Below are 24,402 nucleotides of genomic sequence, written 5' to 3'. Positions count from 1 at the left end.
TTCCAAACGGTACCTAGCGGGCACAATCGGCAAACCGGAAAGCCAATATTTTGAAGCGTCAACACGTGACCGGGTTCTTGAAAGTTTTGCCGCTCTCTGTCTGCTCTAGCAGATCTACCAAAACCTAAGCCTTGCCTATTGAACTAAATTATTGTAAACTCACCTCGTATATTCTTGAACTGAATGTTAGCTTTAATCAAGGATTATTGCTTTAATCTATTATTAAAATTAAATTATGATTTTTAGGAACTAACCTCATTCTTGAATCTTGAGCTAAATGTTCTTAACGACCGTTGACAATTCGAAAAAGAACTCTATACAGCATGCTTTCGCGAAAATAAGATAGGTGGCGCCATATTTATATTTCTTTTCCGTTTGACGCACCAAAACAGCAGGTGGAGAAGAGGGGGATGGGTTAAAATTTCGGAACAACTAGAGAACATTCCCTTACTATAGAAATCTGTGTGTGCGTTTTATCCTTAGACATTTTAAATAATCCTTGATCAAAGGCACTTAGTTGATTAGCATGAAATTTTTATAAATGATCTGATAACAAGATGGCCCCGGCCAGATTAACGTTTTGCGTGACCTCGTGTGACTAGAATTAACATTGTTAAATTATTATAAGGTGACCCCGGCTTACTTTTACATAAATATTGTGTAATTTGTTCGACTTTAATTTAATTTTTGATTGATATGATCATATTAGCGGTAGTGTTTAAGTTCCTAGTAGAAATTTAAGCTTGACCACAATGCTATTTCAAACTTCGTTTGATTACGTAACTTTTTTATTCTTAAGCTATATATGATAGAAGACATTCGCATTGGAATCCTGGCCATAGATGGAGCTGCAACTGACTTAAATGAAGATTTTTCTGGCGATGAAAGATTAGAAAATGAGGTAAATTTTTTCAGACTTTGAGGTAACATAACATTATACCTTAAAAGAATGACCGTTTTCTAAATGTAAAAGGAATTAAATATTAAAAAAATGAATAAATGATCTCTTATTACAATATGATAATTAGCATTTAATTAGTCTTAAAAACAAGGATTAGTGCTACACCCACCATTTTTTTAGTGGCGTCTACTAAATCGAACCACTTACCCGTTACCCTTTACCTCTCTCAGCCTGTGACAATTCAACTAATCCCTTTTGGGGTAAGTGGTTCGATTTAGCAGACGCCGCTAAACCAATGGCGCAGTAGTCCCCGTTTATAAGACTAATTAAATGCTAATTTTTTTGTAATAAGAGATCATTTATTTTTCTTTATATATTTTTCCTTTTAAGGCATAGGCATAATGTTGTGTTACCTGAACTTTTAGTTTAACATTGTCTTACATAGCAGGTGAATACTGATAACGTTGATGACCGTTTTGATGATAAGAATCAGAACCGTGAAGAGACGAGGAAAGAATACAATCTAGGTGTTTTAAAACAAGTTCAAGCCGTCTTTGGCCATTTAGCTTGTAGTAAACTTCAGTATTACGTACCCAGAGGATTTTGGAGACATTTCAAGTAAAATACCAATGCATCAAAGCTCAAACACAGATGGACTGGAAAAATTAAACCCCCGTTCTTCTAATGGCATCGCCTGACAGCAGCGCCCCTAGCGGCAGAGCCCCGAAACTTAATTCGACTCATAAGCCTTATGTTATGGCTGCTATGGTTTGAGTCGAAAAAGTTTCAATATTGGTCGCGGCGTGGCGCTGCCCTAAAATGCATTCCAGCCCTTCTGTGTCTAATGGTGTTAGTTCAATGTTATAACAGAGATTCTTTCCATTTTAGGCTTTGGGGTGAACCCGTAAATTTAAGAGAGCAGCATGACGCGTTAGAATTTTTCAATAGTCTCGTAGACAGTTTAGACGAATCACTGAAGGCTTTAGGACAACCCACTATCCTTTCTAAAATTCTCGGTGGAACATTTGCGGATCAAAAAATTTGCAAAGATTGTCCTCATAGATATTCGAGGGAAGAGTCTTTTACTACTTTAAATATTGACATCAGGAATCACAGTAACTTGTTGGATTCTCTCGAACAATACGTCAAAGGAGATCTATTGGAGGGTGCCAATGCCTATCATTGCGAAAAGTGCAACAAGAAAGTGAGTATTGCTATATATTATGCAACCTTAATACTCGCGAACGGTTAGCTCTAATACTCGCGAATGGTTAGCTCTAATACTCGCGAATGGTTAGCTCTAATACTCGCGAATGGTTAGCTCTAATACTCGCGAATGGTTAGCTCTAATACTCGCGAATAGTTAGCTCTAATACTCGCCAATAGTTTGCCCTGATACTCGCCAATAGTTTGCCCTGATACTCGCCAATAGTTTGCCCTGATACTCGCCAATAGTTTGCCCTGATACTCGCCAATAGTTTGCCCTGATACTCGCCAATAGTTTGCCCTGATACTCGCCAATAGTTTGCCCTGATACTCGCCAATAGTTTGCCCTTGATACTCGCCAATAGTTTGCCCTTGATACTCGCCAATGGTTTGCCCTTGATACTCGCCAATAGTTTGACCTGATACTCGCCAATAGTTTGCCCTGATACTCGCCAATAGTTTGCCCTGATACTCGCCAATGGTTTGCCCTTGATACTCGCCAATGGTTTGCCCTGATACTCGCCAATAGTTTACCCTGATACTCGCCAATAGTTTACCCTGATACTCGCCAATAGTTTACCCTGATACTCGCCAATAGTTTACCCTGATACTCGCGAATAGTTTACCCTGATACTCGCCAATAGTTTACCCTGATACTCGCCAATAGTTTGCCCTGATACTCGCCAATAGTTTGCCCTGATACTCGCCAATAGTTTGCCCTGATACTCGCCAATAGTTTGCCCTGATACTCGCCAATAGTTTGCCCTGATACTCGCCAATAGTTTACCCTGACACTGGCCAATAGTTTACCCTGATACTCGCCAATAGTTTACCCGGATGCTCGCGAATAGTTTGCCCGGATGCTCGCGAATAGTTTGCCCGGATACCCGCCAATAGTTTGCCCTGACACTGGCCAATAGTTTACCCTGACACTGGCCAATAGTTTACCCTGACACTGGCCAATAGTTTACCCTGACACTGGCCAATAGTTTACCCTGATACTCGCGAATAGTTTACCCGAATACTCGCGAATAGTTTACCCGAATACTCGCGAATAGTTTACCCGAATACTCGCCAATAGTTTACCCGAATACTCGCCAATAGTTTACCCGAATACTCGCCAATAGTTTACCCGAATACTCGCCAATAGTTTACCCGAATACTCGCCAATAGTTTGCCCGGATACTGGCCAATAGTTTGCCCGGATACTGGCCAATAGTTTACCCTGACACTGGCCAATAGTTTACCCTGACACTGGCCAATAGTTTACCCTGACACTGGCCAATAGTTTACCCTGACACTGGCCAATAGTTTACCCTGACACTGGCCAATAGTTTACCCTGACACTGGCCAATAGTTTACCCTGACACTGGCCAATAGTTTACCCTGACACTGGCCAATAGTTTACCCTGACACTGGCCAATAGTTTACCCTGACACTGGCCAATAGTTTACCCTGACGCTGGCCAATAGTTTACCCTGACACTGGCCAATAGTTTGCCCGGATACTCGCCAATAGTTTGCCCGGATACTCGCCAATAGTTTGCCCGGATACTCGCCAATAGTTTGCCCGGATACTCGCCAATAGTTTGCCCGGATACTCGCCAATAGTTTGCCCGGATACTCGCCAATAGTTTGCCCGGATACTCGCCAATAGTTTGCCCGGATACTCGCCAATAGTTTGCCCGGATACTCGCCAATAGTTTGCCCGGATACTCGCCAATAGTTTGCCCGGATACTCGCCAATAGTTTGCCCGGATACTCGCCAATAGTTTGCCCGGATACTCGCCAATAGTTTGCCCGGATACTCGCCAATAGTTTGCCCGGATACTCGCCAATAGTTTGCCCGGATACTCGCCAATAGTTTGCCCGGATACTCGCCAATAGTTTGCCCGGATACTCGCCAATAGTTTGCCCGGATACTCGCCAATAGTTTGCCCGGATACTCGCCAATAGTTTGCTGCCCTAATAGTGTTGTAATATAGGTACTATTTTTGTGTGAATTGTTTTTGCGCCACTTTTCAGGGCATTTTTGAGGTTGGTTGGGCTCGCGTTACCGACCTGGATGAACCCATATGGCTCCGTTCTCTTATTATTCCCTTCTCATAATTTGTTTATCCCTCGATCGTTTCAGGTTGATACTGTCAAGCGCCTTTGTATAAAAAAACTACCTCCTATCCTCGCGATTCAATTGAAACGTTTTGACTATGATTGGGAAAGGGAGTGTGCCATCAAATTCAATGACTACTTTGAGTTTCCCCGGGAGCTTGATATGGAACCATATACAGTATGCGGACTAGCGAAATTAGAAGGAGAGATTGTAGAGACAAACTTGAACGCCGAGATTGCGTCTTCAACCAAATACAAGTTAACAGGAATTGTTGTTCACAGTGGACAAGCTAGTGGAGGACATTATTATTCCTACATATTGCACAGGTAAATGTCCATGTCCTTATTTTAAGCACACAGTTAGTCAAGGTAGAATAACAATTGTGACTCATTAACTTAATAAGCGTCAAAGTTCATCTTTATTAGATGCGTATCAATTAGATGAGTTGTTATTCGTGAAAAGTTCTATTATATTACTATAAGTTTATAAGTGATATGTTTCATAAGTATGGCACTACCTTTACTTCGTAATGCTAGAGACTTACAGCTCCAGCTAGTTCGAGAACGACGGAAGCGAGAATTGGAGTCCTACGCTCGGTTTTGTAGTCCATCTTCCTATTTAGTCTGCATTACTAAGCCTTTGACTGCGCCTCACCAGGCGTATGTCGCTTTACGAGAATTTATGACCTACGTGACTTCACAAGCTCTCAGTAACGGAACATATCTTATGAGCTTATGTTATCAGTGTTAAATTTTAGCTTAGAATGTCATCAAGAACATAAGAACGTTTGAATAAGAACATTTTGGCTTGAAAATGTCATAACATTCTGAAATTAGATATAAATATTTTGGGACAAGGCTGTTGAATTGCTGCGTCATTTTTGAGTTTCGTTGACGTCTTGTTTGGCTTCCTGAACTGTGTTTAGTGACGGTGGTAATTAAGTACAAAATTTAAGTGGTGAAATCAAATATAGTCTATTAAACGTACTTTTTACTTTTGCGCTCTTCAGAGGTGCAAAATTATTGGTCAGAACCCTTATGGCTGCTGTTTTTATAGATAGGTATTATTTATTTCTTTACTTTATCAGACACAGTGATGGATCATGCCGCTGGTATAAGTTCGATGACGGAGAAGTTACAGAGTGTAAAATGGACGATGATGAGGTAAGATATTTAAACTTTACCAGAAGTTTTTAACTTTGCGGGTTACATTCTCTTTTTAAAATGGTAAAATCATATACGCGTGCTCTCGTCAGGAATTTCAGCTTACTTCTTTACAACCAATATGTTAGACCATAAGTTCATAAGATATGTTCCATCATCTAATTTTAGGAGATGAAAAATCAGTGCTTTGGCGGCGAATACATGGGAGAAGTCTTTGACCATATGCTGAAACGCATGTCATACAGAAGGCAAAAACGATGGTGGAACGCTTACATCTTATTTTATCGAAGATGTGATATTGAAGAAAGTAAAATGGCCAGAAGTTTGAACGAGCTCACCTTAAGTGAGTTTACTCTTCCCCCCCCCCAATGATTTAATTCAGTTTAATTTTAATGTTAAATTTTATGTTTTTAGCCGACAATAAAACCAGTAGCATAAAGATGCCTTTACCTATTGAGCAAAGTGTCAGGAGGCAAAATATTAAGTTTATGCACAATCGAAATCAGTTCAGTCCCGAGTTCTTCCATTTTATGAAGAAGCTAATTAGCTCTAACTCTCACTACGTAACGCAACAGACTAACCTTGAAAAAGTGGTAAGCTAATTAGCCAATATGACTGGTAGAAAAGGTTTTATGCACATTGACAATTTTTGTCTCTGTACTATTAACTCTAATCAGAGTCCAGAAGCGGAAGAGCTAGCAATGCTTAGCACTCAGTTGGCGGCAAAGTTCCTTTTTAGTACTGGATTTCACGCAAAGAAAACATTGAGGTAATCGATCGGGTTATTTTCATTTATACCTAAGACCGTTAAACACAGATGGACCGAAATGATAAGCTAAAACCCCCTGTTCTTCTAATGGCATCGCCTATGTCGCCCCCTATCGGGAGAAAACCGAATCTTTTCGACTCTTATGCCTATGGTTTGAGTCGAAAAAGTTTAAATATTGGTCGCGGCGTGGCGCTAGAGAGGCGCTGCCCTAAAAGACCCACACTCCCCGTATATCCATTCCAATCCATCTGTGTTTAATGGTCTTAATTTATACTAAAATTTAACTAGTAATTGACTTGAAGGGTTAGATGCTACAAGTAAGATTTATAATAATGACATTCTTTACAGGGGACCTGCTAGTGAATGGTACGATGCCATTTGTGCCCATTTAAGGTACAGCCGAAATGTCAGAAGCTGGTTCGCTCACAATGTTTTGTTTTCCCATATGCATCGCTTCTCCGAATACCTGTTGGAATGTCCAAATTCTGAGGTGAGATATCAAGCCAATTACACTTATGATAACCTACCATGTTACTAGTGATTTTTTTGAAACCAAGTAAATAGAGAAGAGTCGGGTCGACTTTCTTTTCGACGCGACCCGGCCCGAGTCCAACTTTAAAATTATAAACTTAACCCGACCCGGCCCGAGTCCAACTTTAAAATTATAAACTTAACCCGACCCGGCCCGAGTCCAACTTTAAAATTATAAACTTAACCCGACCCGGCCCGAGTCCAACTTTAAAATTATAAACTTAACCCGACCCGGCCCGAGTCCAACTTTAAAATTATAAACTTAACCCGACCCGGCCCGAGTCCAACTTTAAAATTATAAACTTAACCCGACCCGGCCCGAGTCCAACTTTAAAATTATAAACTTAACCCGACCCGGCCCGAGTCCAACTTTAAAATTATAAACTTAACCCGACCCGGCCCGAGTCCAACTTTAAAATTATAAACTTAACCCGACCCGGCCCGAGTCCAACTTTAAAATTATAAACTTAACCCGACCCGGCCCGAGTCCAACTTTAAAATTATAAACTTAACCCGACCCGGCCCGAGTCCAACTTTAAAATTATAAACTTAACCCGACCCGGCCCGAGTCCAACTTTAAAATTATAAACTTAACCCGACCCGACCCGACCCGAAAAAAAATTAAAATAAAAACCCGACCCGACCCGGAAAATTTTGAAATTAATTTTGCCTGACCTGACCCGAACCCGTTTCGGGTCGGGTCGAAAAGGCCCGATTAAATTGGGGGCCCGACTCGTCTCTAGTTAGGTGTAGGAACGAGTCGGGTCGACTTTCTTTTCGACCCGACCCGGCCCGAGTCCAACTTTAAAATTATAAACTTAACCCGACCCGGCCCGAGTCCAACTTTAAAATTATAAACTTAACCCGACCCGGCCCGAGTCCAACTTTAAAATTATAAACTTAACCCGACCCGGCCCGAGTCCAACTTTAAAATTATAAACTTAACCCGACCCGGCCCGAGTCCAACTTTAAAATTATAAACTTAACCCGACCCGGCCCGAGTCCAACTTTAAAATTATAAACTTAACCCGACCCGGCCCGAGTCCAACTTTAAAATTATAAACTTAGCCCGACCCGGCCCGACCCGAAAAAAAAAATTAAAATAAAAACCCGACCCGACCCGACCCGGAAAATTTTGAAATTAATTTTGCCCGACCCGACCCAAACCCGTTTCGGGTCGGGTCGGGTCGAAAAAGCCCGATTAAATTGGGGGCCCGACTCGTCTCTAGTTAGGTGTAGGAACGAGTCAGGTCGACTTTCTTTTCGACCCGACCCGGCCCGAGTCCAACTTTAAAATTATAAACTTAACCCGATCCGACCCGAAAAAAAAATTAAAATAAAAACCCGACCCGAAAGAAAAAAATTAAAATAAAAACCCGACCCGGAAAAAAAAATTAAAATAAAAACCCGACCCGGAAAAAAAAATTAAAATAAAAACCCGACCCGGAAAAAAAATTAAAATAAAAACCCGACCCGGAAAAAAAAATTAAAATAAAAACCCGACCCGAAAGAAAAAAATTAAAATAAAAACCCGACCCGGAAAAAAAAATTAAAATAAAAACCCGACCCGACCCGAAAAAAAAAATTAAAATAAAAACCCGACCCGACCCGAAAAAAAAATTAAAATAAAAACCCGACCCGACCCGGAAAATTTTGAAATTAGTTTTGCCCGACCCGACCCGAATCGGGTTCGGGTCGGGTCGGGTCGAAAAAGCCCGATTAAATCGGGGGCCCGACTCGTCTCTACAAGTAAATTAAAAATTTTCTAGGTTCGAAGTGCCTTTGTGAAGATATTGGTTTTCCTGGCCCACTTTTCTCTACAGGATGGTACTTGTCCTTCTCCGTTTCTGTCAAATAGCTGTGAGTAGGCGAATCACGTGACCCGCGCTTTGGTCTTAATGTCAATAATTTCATTTTCAGATGGGATTTCGACACTCTCTGACCACATTCTCGTAGCGGTTCTTGCGCTTCTTAAGAAAGAAGTTTCCGAACATGGTCGGCACTTGGGACAGTACTTTAACCTATTTTACTTGTACGCAACCCTTGGAGCAGACGAGGTATTTTACTTAAAACAAAACTAATTAATTAATTTAGAAACTAATTAAATAAGAATTCACAGAGAATGCAGCTTTTAAAGTTAAATGTGCCAGCGACGTTTATAAAAGTAGCCTTAGATGACGGTCCTGGTCCACCAATTAAATATCAGTACGCTGAACTCAACAAATTGTATCAAGTTGTCAGCCTACTTATCAGGTGTTGCGATGTTTCGTGTAAAATGCAATCGTCAAGTCAGACTGGAATTCCACGACCTAATCCGTTCGCTGGTGATCAAACGTGTCCCGAGTATCTTATGCCCATTCAACAAGAGGTGGCTGATTATATTTATAACAAAACAACGTAAGTGTAAAATATTTGCAATCATTTGTTATTGAAATTGGAAACGTAATGATTTAATTTCTACCGCAGTTACGTTAAGAAGATCATTGAAGACGCTAATACTCTCGATGAGACAGTCAAACTCTTAAAAGTATTGTAAACTTTTATATATAATATGATATTAGTAGTGATGGGCAAATACTCCATTGCAATTTTCCAATATACTCTCTAACACTTAAAGGAGCATAAGTGTTAAAAATATTGGTTGACGTTCAGTAGTGTGCGAGTACTCTTTAAAGTTCGAGTACTCGACTCCATACTCGATAGCAGTATATTGAAATGCCCGAGAAAGGTTCGAGTAGTTTATTAACTTCTTAAATACTTGACATATACTCGGATCCAAGACTTAGCACTTTAGCAGAAGATGTGCATGTGCTCGGGTGAATTTATTTAGAAAATGACCTCTTTAGTGTTTACTACCAATCTTTTAAACCACTGCCTACCTATTCTTCTTCAATTTATCAATTTTTACCGATATTCTAAAAAAACGTCGATAGATGGCGCTTATGGATTAGCGTATGACAAAACTCTTAATATTTTCGTCATGTTAGGCCTTTGCGCAATTATTTATGTCATCAACTGAAAATTGGGAAATATTGGTGTTGTTGAAACTTCAAGATTGGAATCGGTTTACCTATTTTTAACGATATTGTAGAAAAACGTCGATAGATGGCGCTTACGGATTAGCTTAATGACAAAACTCAATATTTTTCGTCATGCTAAGACTTTGCGCAATTATTTATGTCATCAACTGAAAACTGGGAAATATTGCTATTGTTGAAACTTCAAGATTAGAATCGGTTTACCTAGTTTTACCGATGTTGTAGAAAAACGTCGCTAGATGGCGCTTATGGATTAGCGTATGACACACACAACTCTCAATATTTTTCATAATGCTAAGCCTTTGCGCAATTATGTATGTCATCAACTGAAAATTGGGAAATATTGGTATTGTTGAAACTTCGAGATTGGAATCGGTTTACGTATTTTTACCGATATTGTGGAAAAACGTCGATAGATGGCGCTTATGGATTAACTTATGACAAAACTCTTAATATTTTCGTCATGTTAGGCCTTTGAGGAATTATTTATGTCACCTGGGAAATATTGGTGTTGTTGTTGAAACTTCGAGATTGGAATCGGTTTACCTTACCTATTTTTACCGATATTGTAGAAAAACGTCGATAGATGGCGCTCTGGAATTGGTTAATTTAAGTTATCGGCCCATCACTGGATATAATCTTAATATTTGTTGCAGTAATTAAGTTAATTAAGGAAATTTGTTATTCGACCTTAGTTTTGTTCCTGGGAAAACCCGCATTTTACATCAACGGTTTTAAGTGAACTACTCTGGCAGATAGCCTATTCCTATACGTATGAGCTTAGACCGTATTTGGATTTGTTACTTCACATGCTGTTATTGGATGATTCCTGGCAGACACACAGAATACATAGTACTTTCAAAGGTATATTGTACTCACTTGTTGTTATTTTGCTGTTAAACCCCCGAAACTCAAAGAAGCCCGGTTTTAATCTTTGTTGTTCTCAGGTATCCCAGATGATCGTGATGGATTGTTTGATACCATTCAACGAAGCAAAAACCATTATCAAAAACGCGCTTATCAATGCATTAAGTGTATGGTATCGTTATTCAGTAACTGCCCTAAAGCTGCCCAAATGCTTCACAGTCAAGGAGACCTTAAGAGAAAATGGACGAGTGCCATTGAATGGCTAAATGATGAGCTCGAAAGAGTAAGATTTTTTCTTTAAGCCTTTGTTTAGATTCCGGTTTAAAGCGTACTACTCCTTTGACTACCCTTAGAGATGACTACATTATTCTCTTTTTATTATAGCGTCCGTATGCTAGCAACACTCAGTATGGCTACAATAATTGGTCACCTCCAGCGCAATCCAACGAGTCTTCAAACGGCTACTTTCTTGAGAGGTCACATAGTGCGAGGATGACATTAGCGAAAGCCTTTGAGCTATGTCCAGAGGTCAGTTAATGCTTGTTTGATTTTCTTTCATTCTAATGATATGAAATTCGCGAATGACGTTTAGTTTGATCATTCACTTAGTAAGTGATAATTAGTAACCCAGACAAACTATTTCGAGGTCTTTCGATTTCGAGACAAAAATGTCAATTCCCCCCCCCCCCCTTCGCGCGTGTTGTGTGATAGGGTGAATGGTAGGTGGCGCCCCTATCGACGAGCGAAGGGCTATTAAATTTGAACAATAAATAAATACCGTAGCGTTGCATCTTGCAAATGTTTTAAATTAATCCTCTGTTCACAAACCTCTCTGCATCCTTCAAACACTTTCCTCCCATTAAATATTACGGGAATTAATATACATTAATTAAATATAAAGCGTCCCCGGGAACTTGTCTCCCTCCCAAGTACTGATCGCGCTCGACGCTACTTAACTTCGAGTGTTAACTTGGATGGGGTTAGTAATATTTTAGTTTGCCTCGCCGCGTGTAGATGGCGCCAACGCATTCATTGAGCTGAAAATTCAACTGTTCCTCTTGTATCTCTATGGAGGTAATATGGTGAAAGATTTTTTATTATCATTACTTTAGGAGCCTGATGACCAGTATATGTCTGAAGAGGGTGATAGTCCCCCTCCCGAGGAAAAATCATCCTCTTGGCAACAGCAACAAATCCAACAACATCAAAGTGTTTTAGCAAATAGTAGCGGAACCAGTAGTAGTAGAGTTACTGCCAATAGTATGGCCAATTCCGCCGCCACTACAACTGGCTGCGTGGTAACTATGGCCGGTAACAAAAGTAGCAGCAGCGTTTTAACTGTCGGTACATCGGGCACTATTACGACGCACGGAGTTGAGGCACTGACTGGTACGACTACCTACGAAGGTTTAGTACCCGGGGACATTGGTTACGGTACTATAAGCGGCGGCGGCAATGAGCAGAGCTATAGCGGTTTGGTAACGAACGACGAACACGGCGAAGATAAGGAAACCAAATATAAAAGGGTCGCTGACGTTTGCTACAATACTATTAGCTCTAACGAACAGAGCTACAACGCTTTAGTTACGGATCAGGGGCCTGATACGAAGGAAACTGGATATAAAAGTGCTAAAGACACTGAAACTGTACGCGCTAACGAACGCCCTACATTTGATTCTTCAGGGCCTACCCGGTACCCGCAACTGACTCCCGGATTTGAGAATCTTTCCGCTCCTGGATTCAATGAACAAATATCTGACTCGACTGTCACTAGAATAGATAACCCCGTCGTACCACTTGATAATTCTATCATACCTTACGGAATTGAGTCTCGAGGTAAAGATACAGTCGATATCGGCATACGTGGGCCAATTATAACCACTGAATATAATAATACCGTAACTAAACCTATGATAGACTCTACCATCACCACCACCACCACCGCCGCAACGGATGTCCACGGTATCAGAGGACAAGGTTCTTCGATTCCTCCGGCCTCTAATGTCGGTGGTGATGGTTGTAGCTCAAGCGCTGTACCATTATACTTTAGGGAATTTAAGGCTTCAGGATTCTTCCTCAATTTTCACGAGCGTGGTGACGTAACTAAACCAACGTCACCACCTCAACCGTCTCCTCAAAATTCTCCCACGTCAACGGAGGATGTTATCAACTTTCCAAGTACGATTCTGCCTCCAGCGTCAGTCACGGTGACTCCAGTTTCGAATACCGCTGGTATAAATCAATTTAAAAAGTCACCTTTAGTAACCCCTGTCCTTTCTACGGCTACCATTTCCGAATTGAGTAGCGGTAGCGAGATAGTCAGTATGCCCAAATCCAAACCACCCGTTCAAGATGACGAACAGCAGCAGCAACCCTCAACCCCAGTTTCTGAAAGTTCAGGACTACAAAATCGAAATACGCCAGCTGTACAGTAAATATTGATTGACCTTATACCCCTAAAAGCAAATGATATAGTCTGATATTTCCCCCTTATAAAACGCCTAGATATCAGTCATGTATGCAAATCTAGATACCGTGTCTTAAGACTTGGCGGGAAAAAACAAATGAATACGCGGGATGCTATTTATCGGTTTAGAGAGGCATACTGCTTGAGAAAAGTCACTTAATAGCTAGTGAAGTCTTCTGTTTTTATGATTCCTTTGACATTCAGTGGTTTTAACGTGATTCCTTTGACATTCAGTGGTTTTAACGTGATTCCTTTGACTTTCATTGGTTTATTAACGTGATATTCCTTTGACTTTCATTGGTTTATTAACGTGATATTCCTTTGACTTTCATTGGTTTATTAACGTGATATTCCTTTGACTTTCATTGGTTTATTAACGTGATATTCCTTTGACTTTCATTGGTTTATTAACGTGATATTCCTTTGACTTTCATTGGTTTTAACGTGATATTCCTTTGATTCTCATTGGTTTTAACGCGATATTTCTTTGACTTGCATTGGTTTTAACGCGATATTCCTTTGACATTCATTGGTTTTAACGCGATATTCCTTTGACATTCATTGGTTTATTAACGTGTGATATTCCTTTGACATTCATTGGTTAATTAACGCGATATTCCTTTGACTTTCATTGGTTAATTAACGCGATATTCCTTTGACTTTCATTGGTTAATTAACGCGATATTCCTTTGACTCTCATTGGTTTTAACGCGATATTCCTTTGACTTTCATTGGTTTATTAACGTGATATTCCTTTGACTTACAAAGGGCTATATCAAAGTAACTGATGTCAAATTAGAGCCTTATATAAATACCAAGAAATCTTATAGGAATTTTTGTTAAGCAGAATACTTCTCTACGCAAATGGAACTGATACGAGCTTGTGTCAGTACCTTTATTGTGATTAGTTTTAAGTTTAAATTAATTGCTAAGATCTTTCACGGATCTCGATTTGCTTATGTACACTTGATATCTACGCTTATAGCCGCTACCTTTTTATTTTTATCAAAAATGATTCCTCCTACCTTCTTTTCACGCATAAATTTCTGAAGGAAGTGCGCATGCGCGCGTCGTTTTATTTTCCCCCCGAAAGCTTTAGCAATATATAAATGTATATATAATAAATAAAATAATTGGAATAGTTTTTTTTTTTTTTTTCGTTCGCTGTGTATTATTAATAATTTTTAAGTCTTAATTCACCTCTTAATTTGTTGGATTTTACATAACATACATAGCTTAGAAAATTGTATATGAATAAAGCTTTATTTAGAAAAAAAAAACGGATAATATCAAAAAAAAATTTTGTGAAAATATTTTTTTTTTCCCCAGCAGTTATTTTTAATTAAAAATTGCTCATTTACTTATTCTATTCAACACTGAAAGTAGAAACATTTATAATGAACATTTAAAAAAAAATTAAATAAAATAAGAAAGATCGTGAAGATGTTTGCGAATTAACGTATCGCGATTTTTAAGACGAGTAGTTTGTACGGTTGTTAAAACGATTGTAGGTTTAAAGTGATTTGAACGACAAAAAAAAAACCACTGAAACCTTGAATAATTTATTGACCCTTTAGCAAATATTTTGGAGGGAATAATATAGGGAGGGACAATTTTGTAATGTGTAGATAATATGAAAAAGTGCTTGTTCAAACAATAGCCTAGCAGGATTTTTGTTATTTCAGAAAAAAAAAATGGTAAAAAATTTAATAAAGCATTCACAGAATCAAATTATCTACTGAAATCCTGTTTTTATTCATTCAATTTTAAAACGGTTTAGGCCTACGACACTGGACGGAACCATATGTTTTAGATTTTTTTTTTTTGGTCTATGCTCCTAAGAAAATAATGCGTCTACATTTAGGACCAGTTTAGACCAATTTGCTATTATCACGAGAAATACATTTAAAGTATAGAGTAGTGTCGGTAGAGAGGGGAGTAGACTGTGTATCCCTCCCTCTAGGCGCGCTTTTGTAAGAGGGGATACTGTACGCGCCTGGTAGGGGGATGACACTGAGCTAAGAGATAGAAGGGTATGACGTTTGCATACGTAGAACTGACTTTACTCTATTAAGTTGCAACGGGTTTCGCCACCCCCCCCCCCCCCACAACCGAGCCTCTACAGACGACGGAGGGCTAAATTTTCTGTTCAGCCCCGCCGCCGCTACGTCAGTCCAGGGTCGGAAATAAGCAGAGGACACTGGGCATTGTCCAATAAAATTTCAAAATGTCCCATAAGTATTTTATAGCGTTTTCCTTTGGGTCCTCGCGGAGCGCTCCCAAGGAGCAATAAAAATGGTAGTAGTAGTTTCCAGCTTCGTTAAAGACTGTTTTTGAAGAATAGGATCTTCTAGTTTTATTCCTCCATGGGAGCGCTCCGCGAGGACCCAAAGGAAAACGCTATTAGAAACTAAGGGGGTCACTGGACATTTTGACCAATAATTTTTCCGAAGTTTAGATAGCTTGATAATGAAGGTGCAACTCTATTTTTGCGCACTCCAGTGAACAATGTCCTATAAATTTTTCAGTCAAACAGGGTGTCACTGGACACTTGTCCTTTAAGAAATTTTTCTTATTTCCGGTCCTGTACGTCACTTCAATTGCCCGTTTTTCCATCTTTCTGGAATATGTACAGCCCGCCGCCGCTACGTCACTTTCTCCCCTCTACCTTGTTTTACGAGTTCGAAGTTCGAACTTCCGACGCTGAAAAGTCTCGGCAAAAATCGGCCAGAATGATCATGGCTCCTCGTAACGCGGCACGCGCTAGTCAATTTTTTGTTGGTTAAAGTACGCCGGACATTGTCGCGTCCCAGTCGTGGAATTTAAATATTTTAATTATTTATTAACAAGTTAAAACTTAAACCTCGGTCTCTGCATGGCTTTTGGTTCAAAAGGTATGATGTTTTAATTAATTAAGCCTCTCATTCGGGACGATTAAGACGCAGTAGGCTTACTATTGTTTTTAGAACGGCTTCTTTTAAGACTTAGGCCTAACGTTGTCACTAGGTCCCCCGAATTTAGTAGGGCTGACTAACGTCCTGTAACGATATTAGGCCTATCTCCCAAAGACTGGCTAAGATATTCATGGTGTAGTTGACCATTTAATTCAAACCTCGTGTTATTGGTACCGGCGCCCATTTTTTCTGCCGGGTGGTCGGGCACGTTTTGGCTTCTCGTTATGGTTAGTTCCAGTTATGGCAAATGGCCGCCATCTTTGAACACCCCTTCTTCCGTTCTCGATCAATTTTAAATCGGTTTGAATCACAGTTATTTTTGAACTTATCATGGATTTAATTTAATTTTAATTATTTTTGGAGTTGAATCTTTGTTGGAGACAATTTATTTTCGGAAATTAAAAATGTAATTTAACTCCCACGTTCCGACGGTTCCATATTTTTTCTCTCTTTTTTAATCATTCATTCGTCTTTAATATTTATACACCACATGCTTGATTAATTTATATAAATTTACATACACCATTTAATGCGTAAACTGTGCAATTATGTGATTATAATAACCCTTTGGGTTTCAAAACTTTAAACAAGTGCTTAGATTCGTCAACATCTAACGTGTCTCGTTACCATCGAGGTCAACAACCAATAGCAGGAAAGCTTTCCAATGACACTTCATTTGTAAAAAACTACAGGTAACTCTTAAGAAGACAAGGTATAAATCTAGGTACTCACAATTACAAATATGAAGATAATATAAGAAGTATGTAAGGAAGTAATATATATATTGGGGTTAGGGGAAAAGTGTATGTGAGAAAAGGTTCTTTTTGAAACTTATCAATGGATGAACGTGTCCCTTAGTCTCATGGACAGGCGGAGTGTAATATAAAAATGATAGTTTCCAATATAAAAGCAACCAACGAGGTGACAAGGCCCAGGAACCAAATCCAGAAGGGAAAGTGAATTTTAGCAATGGATATATTCTCGAAATCCACTAATGGCTTCTCCCATTTGACGTAATCCAAGTATCGTTTATCCTTATTCTTCTTGCGACCCATTCCTTCCATTTCGAACACGAAAGTCAGACTGAAAATCAACACTTTAGTTTAAAAGGTCAAGTGTAAACTTCCACTTGATATTTATCAACGCAAGTCCATGGGTGTAAAACTCAAGGATTTACGTAATATCAGGGATAAATGAGGTAAGATGGTGAGTGGTAATGGTGACGGGCGACCTTCGGCACAGTCTCCCAGTGTACCTCGCGCAGGCCTTTATTCTGTGTTTCAATATTGGTCGCGGTGTGGCGCTAGAGAGGCGCTGCCCTAACAGAACTGCACGCGCCATCCGTATCTCCATTCCAGTCCATCTGTGTTAATGGTCTTAGGCACGACCCTACTTAAACGCTGAGGATGCTGGGGGGAATACGGTGCCGTTCCGTAGGGGGGGGCAACGTTATTGGTATGGGGGTTCTACTCCATCCCTCTCTCCTTCAATGGAATATGACTTTACCTTTGCTGAATCGCTTCGTATATTCGGTTATTGCGTTTTCTCAAACTTCGTGATACCGGGTAATAGACGAGATCGACGCGTGATAAGCTGCTCATGTGGATCATCCCTCTGACTTCATGCTTCCTATCGGCATATTTTTCAAATATTTGCTTGATAAAACTGACGAAGTTGTTGGTTGTAGCGTAAATGGCCATTTTAATTCTCGAGGTGTTCAACGTCCTGAGCAAAACGGCCGGAAATTTGTTTGATGGCAGGCTGAAGATATGCATTTGACGATTCCGGCAAGTTTGAGAGTGAGGTCTCTGTGTTACACGATAAAAATGAAATCGTTTGAATTCCATAACGGTTATTTGTTGAATTTTTAGTGTATTCTGGGTAGGAAGTGTTCTCTACAATTTACTGGGTAAGCGACGATCAGTAAGAAACAAAAACCAATTGGAGATAAGAAGCTGTAACTGTACAATGTACCCCAATGTGTCGCTCTGTCGCTGACACAGATTTCCCTCCATTTTCACAAAGTTCATCGCCCATTTTTAGTTTTGGCCTCTTTAGAGCTGGAGAACTATTTTTCCGACCTCTTACGGCTGGGCGCCTATACCCCCTTCATCTCCAGGATTTGGTGTGATCAATTTGTTCGCGCAAAAGCGTAATTAGGCTGGGGCCATCTTGTTTATGTAATGTTTCGTCTTTAAGCCTATTTCTTAAAGTTGGTGAAGTTAAATACAAGTCCGTGGTTTGACTTTTCTATAGGATAAATGGTCATTTGCAGAACAACTATAGGTCTCTTCTGCATTTTGATACTGTATGAAAAATACATATGATATAAATAACGCACCCAATTTGTGAGTTCCAATTCTTCGAAAGAATATCTCCGAACAAATAGTGAATAGTTGAAAAACACTGATTTGTTGCAAATATCGCTGTAATGTTCAATTTTATCATATTTTGTGGAGGAAAATTCGCTCTTCATTTCACATCCCAAGTACAGTGACAATACTGTCACGGAGATGAGCCACAATCCCAAAAGAGTTTTACTGAAGACATTTAATCGAGTAGCCGACAAGTTTGCTAAACAAATACAAAAAAAGGCGGCTTTACGGTTTACCTTCAATGAACTGTCATAGCCATCTAAATTATTTATTAATTTAGGCGGCTATGGAACTGTTATTATTCAACTTTAATCCCCTTGGTGTTTTTACTAACAGGCGAAAAGAAAGGTATAAGTTATATTCCATAAGTTTGTCACTGGTTACTGTGAGGTTTTCATGGAGTTACGTAGGTGAAACGTCATAGATTCTCGTAAAGCGACGCCTGGTGAGACGATGTCAAAGGCTTAAAACTGACTAAATAGGACTACATGGACTGCAAAATTAACCGAGTGTAGTTACTCAATTCTCGCTTGTCGTTCTCGATCTAGCTCGAGCTGTAAGTCTCTAGCTTTACGAAGTATAGGTAGTGTTATTCTTATGGAACCTATTTTATAAACTTGTGGTTTTAGTAGTTGATGGTATTACCTTCGTAAAAGAATAAGAGAAGTAGACTACATAGTTTGTGGAGCGCATTTCGAACATAATCAAGACTTCCTTTCAATGTATGTCTGGACGAAATCGTTAAAAGAGCCGAAATGATAACGGCGCTTAATCCAATCAGAATCAAAACCTGAAATTAAAATCCATAAAGCTTTGAGTGGCCTATATTTGTGTGCCACCATTGAGTAATAGCACATTTTCATCTCTCTGCGTGACTATGTCACGGATAGGTATTATACTGGAAGTGTCTGTTTGTCAGCCACCGCGTTCGCAGTTGGCAAATTGGAGCAAACGTATGGTATATGCTATATATCCGGACTGTGTTCGCAGTTAACAGAAAGAAATATATCCTTCTACTCCATTATCGTCGTTAGGGTTAAGAAGTACGCGGCGATCGGTTAGGGTTACGAGAAACGTCTAGGCTCCCAATGGCAGGGCTTCCACTAAATCATCATTTATTGTGAATCAATCGCCTAATATGCCCTAAATTTCCAAAAATTGGCATACGCTTGAATTCAAACGTCAACAATAGCTATGTTTGAAATGATTTAAGGAATAAGGTTTCTTAAAACGACTTTACTAGAATTAAGATAAATTAATGACGATTAAAATATTTAATATCTATTATATTTATCATAAGAAAAAAATATATAGGGAGCTATATATTATTTTCTTATGAGGTGGGGTGGCGTAGCGGTTAGCGCTTTCGCCTCGCAGCAAGAGGATCCCAGGTTCGATCCCGGAATGTGGCATCGGGTGAAAATCTGGGAACAAATTCTCCTGCGTAGAGTTTGCAAGTTCTCTCCCCACTTGTTAAAAGGAGTTTTCCTCCGCGGTCTAACCCGGTTTCTTCTTTCCATCAAATTTTCAGAGGTTAACGGTAATAGTTAGTATGGGGCGCTGTAGGTTAGCTGTGGCATAGGGGCTAGCCACCACCCATATATGCATTGTAAAGGGACCCACCTGCAAACAAGCCACAGGCTTAGTGTGGAAATCCCTTCATGGACAAAGCTCAGATTATTATTATTATTATTATTATTTAGTTAAGAAAAACCTCTTAATTGCGTCTCGACTAGGAGAGGTTTATTTTGGTTTCTCATCTTGTTATTTAACTAGTTGGGTATGTAGTCCTACACTCGACTCGGAGAGGTAATATTTTTTACGCTCAACTTGTTCTACTTGAATTTTGGTAACTAAACTCAATTATCACAAGTACGAACCTTAGCTTTGTGGGGAAATTTACAACTTTTAGGCATTTTCTACGATTCTATTTGAAAAATGTTACCTTTTGGGGGAGGGTCATGCTTACATTATTGTCAATGGCCACGATGATATTGTTGCTTTCTTCCTTGGACATGGGTTGAGACGAGAACGTCTTGTATTCCCTCACAAACGCGGGCAAAGCGGTGGGTGCGAAAGTGGAAACATCGCAGCCTTGAAAATTGTCACCAGCCAACCCTTTCAAATACAAATCCATGTCCTGCTCAAAAAACCAAAATTAAATAAATTCTGTATCATAAATAACAATTTGGCACTGACCACATGATGCCATTTATTATAATACTCGTGTTCCAAACTGCAATATCGCACTCCGTAGCCTCTATAATTATACAGGTACATTATATCAGAAGGGGATAATAGAAGAAGGATGACACTCTGTATCCTTTTAATACTTGCGTTATGTAACGTGACTCTTCCCAGGCTCACCCTTTTTGTTTGCTTTCCCGCTCATCAAACTTCAGATGGGCATCGCACCATGCTAGGGTGAATTCTATAACTGTTTGGTACTAAACCCCCAGCAATCAACCCATAAAACTTGTCTTGGGGTTGGACAAAAATCCACCTTGACAAATATAGTAATGATGAGGGGACTATTTATCGCGTATGTGATTCGGTTAAAGCAAGTAGTCCACTAAGCCTTGTGAAACTGTATCGTTAACGTAACGTCATGTATCCAAATACGAACATAACGCCATCTGATAAAGTTTCTTAAACGATGAATTCGGACTTAGGTAATGGACGCCCTCTTTCGGATGATTTACGAACTTAAAACGGTAACGATACGGTTTCGCAAGGTTTAAGTGGACTACTTGCTTTAGTAACCTTGCTCCAAATGTAAAATGATGTTGGGAAGAATCGTGTTACAATTACCCCACTTTGCGGTACACTTTTCTCGAACTTTTGATCATATAAACAAAGTCTTAGGACAAAACGAAATATACTCGATACCTTTGAAGCAAGTACTGAAATATTGCTTGTTGATATTCATTTCTCTGGTTAAAATCTTCCTGTAATTTATGAAATACAGTTTAACTTAAGAGCGTGTTATTGTATCGCTAGTCTTTCTTTTCTTGTCTACGTGTAACGGAGAATATAGCCTGGAGGTCTGGGGTGGCCTTGAAAAGTTTGTTTGTGAATCGAAAACACGAAAAACAAGAAGGCAGGGTATCGAAAACACAAAAAACAAGAAGGCAGGGTAGTAGGGATAATGGTGGTTAAGAAAAGATGCCCTTAAAGGTCGTATTTAAGTAAGTGTCCGCTACCAGGTTGTATTGGGTACGAAAGTGTGGGGGTATAATTTGCCTCCAAAACGTGGGACGCTCGCGGCGGTAGACGGCCGAACTAGATTCAAGCACCCGCGTCCGTGTTCCGCGGCTTTCGGTTGAGGGGAAGGGGGTAGGAAATGTTTTTTGAAACTCGACCAACTTTTCTCTCTAGTGTAGGTACGATGGAAGCGTCATAAAATCCTCAAATTTGTTCACTATTGCCAGGATCTATTACCAATGCTAGAGATCTTTACTTCTAGTCTCTTATCTTACTTCTGTGGATACTTAATACTCAACTTGGGACTGGCATAGTGACTAATTTGTACTATTTATTGTATTAAAAAGGCGCAAATATACTATATAAGTGTTCGTTGTGCACCGCGTTACACGTAGAATTTACGAAAGTATTTTCGTGACTTGTTTGTATAGGTAGTCCAAGCTGATTGGAACCTTTACAAAATTAGTCCGCTGACGATGTCATGAAATAATTGATATTTGGCAATAAACTCACAAAATTTATAAAAAAGGTAACGCTGTTAGATTCCGTATAATTATCTCTGTAAAACAAATTGAAATTTCAAAAATATATATGTATTATTTAACACAAAAAATGAAATCAAGTTTTCATAGATGGAGCTAAAGATCAAGGCGAAAAGTGATACACGTAGAGATTTTGTAGCTCCATCTATCGTTGACTATTGACAAATTTGTGCACCCTTTAATATTAAGGATTTATCTACGCGCATTTTTTCTCTTCATGAACTTTATGGATCGGTGTATAAATTCTACACATTGCTCATGCACAATGAACTTACCTATAGTAATGCACGCATTCAGCGTTATAGAAGTTTTTTCCCTAATCAATTAAAAATTAAATATAGTTAGATTTAAGCAGAAGCTATTGTTAGTTGAATCACAAGTTCATAAGATATGTTCCATAAGTATGTCACTGGTTACTGAGAGCTTGCCATGAAGTGACGTAGGTCATAGATTCGAAGTAAAGCGACGCCTGCTGAGGTGCTGTCAAAGGCTTAGTACAGACTACATAGGATTAAGATAGACTGCAAAACTAACCGAGTGTAGTCAATTCTCGCTTGTCGTTCTCGAACCATCTCACAGTAAGTCTCTAACATTACGAAGTATAGGTAGTGTCAGAAGTAAGATGAGACTAGAAGTGAAGGGCTCTAGCATTGGTAGCAGATCCTGGCACTAATGAACAAATTTGAGGATTTTATGCCGCTTCCAACGCGCCTACACTAGAGAGAAAAAAATTGGTCGAGTTCCAAAAACATTTCCTACCCCCTTCCCCTCAACCTAAAGCCGCGGAACACGGACGCGGGTGCTTGAATCTAGTTCGGCCGTCTACCGCCGCGAGCGTCTCACGTTTTGGAGGGAAAATTCAGAAACCGCTACCAGAGGGCCAACCGTTGGTGTGTTATCAAGAATATTCACTTTCGCCAAGTGAAGAATTTGGTTAGCTCAGTACTTCTAGTCTCATCTTACTTCTGGTAGTGTCTTACTTATGGAACATATCTGATAAACTTATGGTCGAATTAATATGTTATTATTAAGATTAAGTTGAATCTTACGGGTTGAGTTAAAGAGTCGAAAGTCACGTTCTGCTTGAAGGATTTCATCACAGATGAGAGCGTTCATCCGATCGAGGACAGAGCTTAAGTCATTTTGAATAAAAGAAACAAGTGTTGTTGATGCCAAAGTTCTTGTTTATCACATCATGAGACTCTAAAAACCATTAACACAAACCTGAGTGTTCGCATTTGATTGTTAGATATAGATTTTATGGAAGTAATCCAACATAATTGTACAAGACCATTATTCCGAAATTGAGAAAGTTTCAATGTTGATGTAATGATGTTGTTGCGTATAAACAAACTACAGCATTTGAGGATGTACAGTGGGGTTTATTAGCGATTTTGAGTTGAAAGTGTTCTGTGATGTCTTGTCATAAGGGACATCCTATATACAAGTTATGATTAGTGATTTAGGGATGACCACATTATTTAAAGGAAAATGTTTAGTAACATAAGATTATAATATGCGCGCGTCATCGAGTGGGCTATGGCATATCTTACCCTTACCTCTCTCAGGCTGTAAGAATTCAACCAATCCTTTTAGGGGCAAGTGGTTCGATTAAGCAAACGCCACTAAACCAATGGCGGATGGCGCAGTAGTCCTTGATTTTCTTTTTAGGACTAATTAAATGCTAATTATTTTGTAACTAGCTGTTACCCGCGGCGTTGCTTGCGTGTAATTATAACTTCCATCCAAATGTTATAAAGAATGGTTAGATTTTACTGATGACTAATATTTTTGTAGTACCCTAGGAGCGAAGGCACTCGACGTTGCCCGTCAGCCCCTAGGGATGCATTTTTATTACTTTTCACCCAGGCATTATTCCATAAAAAAGAGTTTTTAAATATCTGGCCGCCATATAAAAAGATGACAACAAATAGAACCCGAAAGACCTTTCAGCCCGTCTATAGGTTAAAGGAAACCAGTGTACTAAATATCTGTGAAATCGGTTGAAAAGTGCGGACTTAATTGCATAGAGAAGAATTTTACATTTCTGGGCGCCATTTTTTAAGATGGCGGCGGATTGGAAAAATCTTTCTTAGTACCCGCCTACTACTTATGAGTAACGTTCCTGCAAGTTTTCAGCCTTCTAGGGTAAGCGGTTTCGGTTGGGCGTTGGTTATCAGTCAGTCTGTCAGTCAGTCAGGGGCTCTGCCCCATTGGACCGAATCGCATTCGGCCGAAACCAGTCCCAATCAACCGAAAAACCCGCACTTTTGGCG

At 39.5% G+C, this 24,402-nt stretch overlaps 3 protein-coding genes across 5 annotated transcripts in view; 2 read left to right on the top strand and 1 right to left on the bottom strand.

Moving 5' to 3' along the window:
• The window catches only part of LOC149647205 (ubiquitin carboxyl-terminal hydrolase 9X-like), a 49,768-nt gene extending 34,973 nt beyond the window's left edge, over positions 1 to 14,795 (top strand). For both annotated transcript variants that reach the window (XM_089850056.1, XM_089850055.1), the window contains exons 29-45: positions 800 to 901; positions 1,347 to 1,519; positions 1,790 to 2,105; positions 4,241 to 4,542; positions 5,304 to 5,379; positions 5,548 to 5,722; positions 5,794 to 5,972; positions 6,057 to 6,148; positions 6,497 to 6,638; positions 8,449 to 8,539; positions 8,600 to 8,736; positions 8,799 to 9,076; positions 9,146 to 9,206; positions 10,413 to 10,581; positions 10,665 to 10,867; positions 10,969 to 11,112; positions 11,697 to 14,795. In XM_089850056.1, the coding sequence (XP_089706182.1) occupies positions 800 to 901; positions 1,347 to 1,519; positions 1,790 to 2,105; positions 4,241 to 4,542; positions 5,304 to 5,379; positions 5,548 to 5,722; positions 5,794 to 5,972; positions 6,057 to 6,148; positions 6,497 to 6,638; positions 8,449 to 8,539; positions 8,600 to 8,736; positions 8,799 to 9,076; positions 9,146 to 9,206; positions 10,413 to 10,581; positions 10,665 to 10,867; positions 10,969 to 11,112; positions 11,697 to 13,019 (3,963 nt within the window). In that variant the 3' untranslated portion in view covers positions 13,020 to 14,795. The remainder of the gene's footprint in view (positions 1 to 799; positions 902 to 1,346; positions 1,520 to 1,789; positions 2,106 to 4,240; positions 4,543 to 5,303; positions 5,380 to 5,547; positions 5,723 to 5,793; positions 5,973 to 6,056; positions 6,149 to 6,496; positions 6,639 to 8,448; positions 8,540 to 8,599; positions 8,737 to 8,798; positions 9,077 to 9,145; positions 9,207 to 10,412; positions 10,582 to 10,664; positions 10,868 to 10,968; positions 11,113 to 11,696) is intronic.
• A 969-nt stretch (positions 14,796 to 15,764) lies between these two features.
• LOC149647201 (uncharacterized) overlaps positions 15,765 to 24,402 on the top strand; it is a 55,795-nt gene continuing 47,157 nt past the window's right edge. For both annotated transcript variants that reach the window (XR_016371878.1, XM_089850061.1), the window contains exon 1: positions 15,765 to 15,945. Coding sequence is in view for 1 of the 2 variants with exons in the window: in XM_089850061.1 (XP_089706187.1) it covers positions 15,927 to 15,945 (19 nt within the window). In the remaining variant the exon portion in view is untranslated. The remainder of the gene's footprint in view (positions 15,946 to 24,402) is intronic.
• LOC149647204 (uncharacterized) lies at positions 15,941 to 23,272 on the bottom strand. The gene is made up of 10 exons (XM_089850057.1): positions 23,176 to 23,272; positions 22,402 to 22,442; positions 22,098 to 22,143; positions 21,270 to 21,328; positions 20,580 to 20,640; positions 20,350 to 20,520; positions 19,026 to 19,170; positions 18,347 to 18,579; positions 17,512 to 17,813; positions 15,941 to 17,088 (listed from the first exon to the last, which is right to left on the bottom strand). Exons 1-10 carry the CDS (start codon positions 23,221 to 23,223, stop codon positions 16,866 to 16,868), a joined length of 1,329 nt encoding a protein of 442 aa, XP_089706183.1. The 5' UTR covers positions 23,224 to 23,272; the 3' UTR covers positions 15,941 to 16,865.

This window comes from Phalangium opilio, unplaced genomic scaffold, assembly GCF_054372755.1.
Source record: "Phalangium opilio isolate 3A_F unplaced genomic scaffold, DU_Popi_V2 ptg000089l_1, whole genome shotgun sequence".
Classification (NCBI taxonomy): domain Eukaryota; kingdom Metazoa; phylum Arthropoda; class Arachnida; order Opiliones; family Phalangiidae; genus Phalangium; species Phalangium opilio.
The sequence above is the reverse complement of the archived record's forward strand: the minus strand, read 5'-3'. Positions and strand labels throughout refer to the sequence as shown.